The sequence below is a fragment of the Nannospalax galili genome, unplaced genomic scaffold (assembly GCF_000622305.1).
Source record: "Nannospalax galili isolate Female #2095 unplaced genomic scaffold, S.galili_v1.0 scaffold247, whole genome shotgun sequence".
Lineage (NCBI taxonomy): Eukaryota > Metazoa > Chordata > Mammalia > Rodentia > Spalacidae > Nannospalax > Nannospalax galili.
In genome coordinates, this window is record NW_008356952.1 from 629,765 (window position 1) to 635,081 (window position 5,317).

Consider the following 5,317-nt stretch of genomic DNA (forward strand, 5'->3'; position numbering starts at 1 on the left):
CTATTGTATAACTGTAACAATTCAATTGTAAACCTAAAAATTTACAATTTTGAAAGAGATGCATCTTAGCTCAGGAAATTGTTATTGAATATGTCAAAGCTGTTGTAATGAAATGCTTCTTCTAAGTATGTGGTTATTAAATAAATAATTAAAAAAATTTAGCTCCTTCCTTTACTAGGAAAAAGAAAAGAAGACAACCATTATTGTGCCCTATTACACGTTCATCCAGATGTATTCTATAAATGACCTCATCTATTTTCCACGATATCACCAATAGCCAGGTTTATTTTATTTTACAGATAATTGAAGAGAGTTTCCTAAGGTCATTAAATTAAATGACAGTTGTGATACTTGATTTCTGGTCTGTTGCTCCTCAAAGAGTTCACAACTTCAGTATGATTATGACACAAATTTCTGACCGTATTTGCAGAAAAGGAAAATTACAGCACATGAAAATCCTTAGTCCAGTGTCCAGCCGATATTAATACTCAACGAGTACTGTGAAAATAGATTACCAACAGTTAAAAAAGTTGCGAGACATTTAGATTTTTATGATTTAAAGCCTCTCCCTAACAAAATCTGCTCTAAATAATTTTTGACTTGTCATCAGTCTCAGAGATACATAAATTTTACTGCAGGACAAAGGGATTTAAGCTCTATTTTAATAGTTTCTGGCTTATGTGAATCGGTGGTGTAATATTTAAGAGGCTGGGAAGCGCCTTGGCATGTCTCTTAGTTACCGGCAATTTAAAAAAAAAAAAGGCTAAAAATCTCTGAAAGGCTGTTGTCGAGACCGCTGGCTTGCCGACTCGATTTCTGAAAACGGCTGCACTCCTCCGCTTGGGATCAGCCGAAGGCTGCCAGAAAGTGCATGCGGACACCAGGTTCGCTGCAGGGTGTGTGGCATTGATGAAAGTAATCATGTTGAGAAAGTGACCCCCAGGCCACCGCTTTACACCCTTTACACCCTCTGGAGGCAGGTCGGTTAAAGAAACTTTCTGTACGGGGCATCACAGGCCCCAGAGGAGGGGTTAGGGCAGCAGACAGGATAAAGAGAGTGTCCGATCCCTGCCCCTCCCCAGAGAAGCCATCTTCATCCCTGCCAACGCCCACCCTCTCGGGTCTCATGCTCCCGCCATCCCTTCCCTCCCCGGCGTCTTGCCAGGGACCTCCTCACTCCTTAGTCCAGGGTTTCGCCGCCAGGATTTCTTGCTGCTGTTTTTTGTCGTATTTGTAGATTTCATCAATACTCTGCGCTTCCTGCATGTTGTTGGCCAGCTCCCAGGTTTTCTGGGCCATACCGCTCCCGGACGCCGCCATCGCCGAGGAACTGGAGAAGCTGTCACCCCCACAGTCAAGACGCGACTTTACTTCGCTAGGTCTCCGGGTGTGGGCTTTGGATCTTTCCCACCGTGGGTGCAGACTCCCACTAGACTCTCCAGGCAGCCATGACACTTAGGACCGGAGGTGAAGCTGGTACAGACCATTCGGAGGGCAGGGGCGCGTCGGGGACGCGACGACATTGAAAGAACCTGCTGGGAGAGCTAGGGAGCCAAAGACAGCCCTGTAGATGAAACCAGAGTGTCCTCTCCTGGAGGAGTGTATGTGCGAGCCGCGGCCAACATAAAGTTTCGATGTGGGAATGGTACGGCCTTTCGCGCCGGAAGAAGGGCTTGCTGACATGCCAGAAAGGAATCCGCCGTCGTTGTTCGCATTGCGCAGGCGCTAGCCGCCATATTGGCTGTGGGTGGAGGCAAGCTGGGATTGAAGTCTGTTTTCGTGTGGGTGTCGGTATTTTTAATGAAATAAAATCTTTGGAATACTAAAAAGTCAGGATGTCTTTAGAAAAAGATGTAAGTAGCTCTGGACTCTGTTTTGGAGAGGAGGATAATATTTTAAGTATTTTTAATAAGTATTAAAAATATTTAAACATTAATTTGTCGCACATGCGCAAAACTTCACGGGCTGGTAATTGGCCTTTCTCTTTTGCGTTTTCGTTAAAATCCCGAGGAGGCAATCAAAACTAATAGGTTGCTAAGGTTATACTTTTTGACGTGTTTGTAAAGGTAATGTTTATATATTAAGAACTATGATGAAAATTCTCGGTTCTTAGGTTTTTTTTTTTTAAGTTTTGTTTTCACTGCTTGATCGTCCTTTGTCACAGTGTAGAATTAATCTCAGCAACCTGTTTTTTTTTCAGCAGTTAATGCGAAAATTATTTCAGTCGTTAGTGTTTTTGTTTTAGGTATTCTTCCTTCTCATTCCCATCCCCAAATCCTCACTAGATTGTAAATTAAAGGCGTGCACAAAGTCTGTGTTCATTGTTTTATTTAACACTAATAAGGGGTTTTTTTTCTTAGAAAAAAGCATCATAGCTCCATATAACACAATTCCTGCAGACTTCTCAAGCTCCGTTATGTTTTTTAGCACACACCCCCTAGCTTTACATTCTATCAGTGTAAATACCTTTTCCTTGGCTTAGCAATACAATGTTATTTGCATTGCTTGAAATGTACTTACGTGACATTTCTGCTTAAGAGCGCATATTAATCTTTATTATTTTTAAATTTTATTGAATTTTTGTGTATTTCAGATAGAAAATCACTTTATACCCCTTTCCCCTTTCTTTAGCACCCCCTCTACCCTCCCCCCCACTGAAGTTCATACATTGTCATCTGTGTCAAGGTCCATTTTGTAAAGTTAGTGTCCTCAGTATTTTTTTTTTTTTTTCTTTTGACAGGGTCTCACTAGTCCCCGCCTGCCTGGAACTCACTATGTAGATCTCTCAGAGATCTTTCAGCCTCTGCCTCCTGAGGGCCGGTGCCACCATACCCACCCAGCATCATACTAATCTTAAAAAGCCGGCAGAGGTGTCTCATGTCTTTAATTTCAGCACCAGAGAGGCCAGTGCAGTTGGATCTCTGGGAGTTTGTGGCTAGGCTGTTCTACTTAGTGAGTTCTAGGCCAGCCATGACTACAGTGTGAGACCCTGTCTCAAAACAAACAAAAACAATCCCAAACCAAGAACAGCTCAGAGATCTCTGCCATCAACTCTTTCTTGATAGTGACCACTCCAGCTCTGTAGCTCCTTCTACAAATTACATTGCTTTGTTAACAATGTATTGGATCAGGTGGGAGTTTTTCACAGAGAGCTTTGCACTTGTAACCCCCGCTCCTAATGTGGGCATTGGGCACACAAGTAGTGAAAACAACAACAACAAACCCCCAGAATGATCCACTCCACCACTCCTGTGGTTTTTGACATTGACTTTAGAAGTTGGAGAATATTGGCCTTTAGCCACCTTATCAAACCTAGCGTGGTAACACTTGCCTGTAATCCCAGCATTTGGGAAGTGGAAGCAGGTGAGTGCAAGGCTAGCCTCCCAATCATAGTGAATTTGGGCAAGTCTGGGCTTTTGTCTCAAAAAGTAAAAAAAAAAGAAAAGAAGAAGAAAGTCCTAAACAAAACAAAGAAGGACTAAACAAACTATGTAGGATATTGCTCCACATCCTGTAATTCCAGCACATGAGAGGTGCTGGCGAGTTTGGAGTTTAAGGTTAGCCTTGGATACATAACAAGTTGGAGGCCAGCCTGGATTACATAAGACCTTGTGACAAAATAACCAAAATTAAAATTCAATCTTACAATGTGAATTAAGATACATTAGGGCCGTTGACATACGTTAGGGACTATTAGTTCCACTCTCCTGAGAAACTAGATAGCTTTCTTTTTCTAGCAGTAGCAAATGGTCTACTCAGGTCTGAGGTGCACGGAATAACCAGTTGACGGGGAGTTGTCAAGAGGAATGCCAAGAGTCGTCATCTCCCTGCCACATTCCTCTTTTTCTCTTTCCAGGCTCTGACAGTGGTCCCCAGACCGGCCTGTGCATGGAAGGGCTGGAATGGATTTAGCCTGGTAAGTGGTGGCCGGCATCACCAACCCCTAGGCACACTAGCTGTGCGGGTGGCAGGTGGGCCGTGCGGCCTCCGGGACTGCAGGGGGCGCTCTCGCCGTGCGGCATCGGGCTGCAGCGCCCGTGGGGCAGGGCTACAGGCCTGGCTGTTGGCGGAAGGGGGCGGAGCGCTAGGCCTGAGAGGCGGAGCCCCAGGCGGGCGGCCTGTCACACAGTTTCCGACCCGGGCGGTCACCCACACTTCGGACTGCCGAGCGCCTTTCTGGAGTAAGAGTTCGCGGGCGGCAGGAAGCGGCCGAGGCGAGTGTGGTGAGACGGCTTTGGGGTGGATTCGCGGCGCCGGGCGCAGGTTGCACAGCGGCTCGGAAGGCGACGGTGCCCGGGTCACAGCGGTTGTCGGGTGGGGGTCTCGAGCCTGTCGGACGGAGCGGGGTTGAGGGGCACCGGGCTTCGCTGTGGAGGTTTGGGGTGTCCGAGTCCCTGGTCGGGCGGTGACCCAATCCCGGGGCTGGGAGCGGGGTTCTTTGACGACGGGGTCTCGCGGGCGCGGGGCGGGAGCGGGACCGAGTTGCGGGTGCAGGTTCCGTACCCGGGCCGGGGCTGCCAGGCTGGGGGCGGTGCCCTGGTTACCCGCCGCGGACCGCCAGGCAACTGCCGGCCCGCCGCCGCGACTGTCGGGAGCCGGTTGCCTGACAACCGGTGACGCTCTCGAAAGCATCTGCTACCCACTGTTCCGGGAGACTTGGCTGTGCCCGGATTGTGCCTCCTCTCTCTGGTCCCACTGCGGCTGCGCTAAGCCTTGCCGAACTTGTCCTTGTATCCCAGGAGCTGGTTGATGTTTGACACTTTGCAAGTAAAACTTAATACGTGCCCATGAGGTCATTGCTATGTTTTCCTCATTGTGGTTGCCTGGTGAGCCAGCACTACTTTGTACCGATCTGCTTTGATTTTGCTATTTGTAAATTGAGTCTAGGTTTTTAAGAAGAAATTATATTTTTAGTACATATGTATATGTGTATATATGTGGGCACATGCCACAGCGTGATGTGAAGGTGAGAGGACAACTCTTGGGAGTCCCTGGGATCGAACTCAGCTCTTCAGGCTCGGCCGCAAGTGCCTTTACTTGCCGAGTAATCACGTCTCCCCCAATCTAGCTTTCATTAAATGTTAGCTGTGGGATTCGTTTTGAGAGAGGCTGACTGTTAAGATTATAGGATTAAGAAGTGAAACTAGGATTTTGGGAAAGACTAAACCTTAAGTAAACTGTAGGTTTCAACCAGTTTACACCATGCAAGGGCCTAAAAGCAGTTATGTCTATAAAGAGCTAATTATTCAGAGAAGTTTTTTTTTTTAATTTTTAAAAATGATTTATTTAATAACAACATACTTAGAAGAAGCATATC

At 46.6% G+C, this 5,317-nt stretch overlaps 2 protein-coding genes across 9 annotated transcripts in view; one reads left to right on the forward strand and one right to left on the reverse strand.

Annotated features, from left to right (window-relative positions):
- Cops5 (COP9 signalosome subunit 5) overlaps positions 1-1,623 on the reverse strand; it is a 21,700-nt gene extending 20,077 nt beyond the window's left edge. Inside the window, exon 1 of one of the 2 annotated variants that reach the window (XM_008854772.3) lies at positions 1,178-1,623. In XM_008854772.3, the coding sequence (XP_008852994.1) occupies positions 1,178-1,320 (143 nt within the window). In that variant the 5' untranslated portion in view covers positions 1,321-1,623. Of the gene's footprint in view, positions 1-1,169 lie in introns of both variants that reach the window. The other variant, XM_008854773.3, reaches the window with a different exon arrangement.
- A 124-nt stretch (positions 1,624-1,747) lies between these two features.
- The window catches only part of Cspp1 (centrosome and spindle pole associated protein 1), a 137,805-nt gene continuing 134,235 nt past the window's right edge, over positions 1,748-5,317 (forward strand). For 3 of the 7 annotated variants that reach the window (XR_003847255.1, XM_008854774.3, XM_029557008.1), the window contains exon 1: positions 4,074-4,214. The gene's annotated coding sequence lies outside the window, so the exon portion shown is untranslated. Of the gene's footprint in view, positions 1,854-3,756; positions 3,917-4,073; positions 4,224-5,317 lie in introns of those variants that run through there. The other 4 variants (XM_029557006.1, XM_029557007.1, XM_029557005.1 and 1 more) reach the window with 4 other exon arrangements.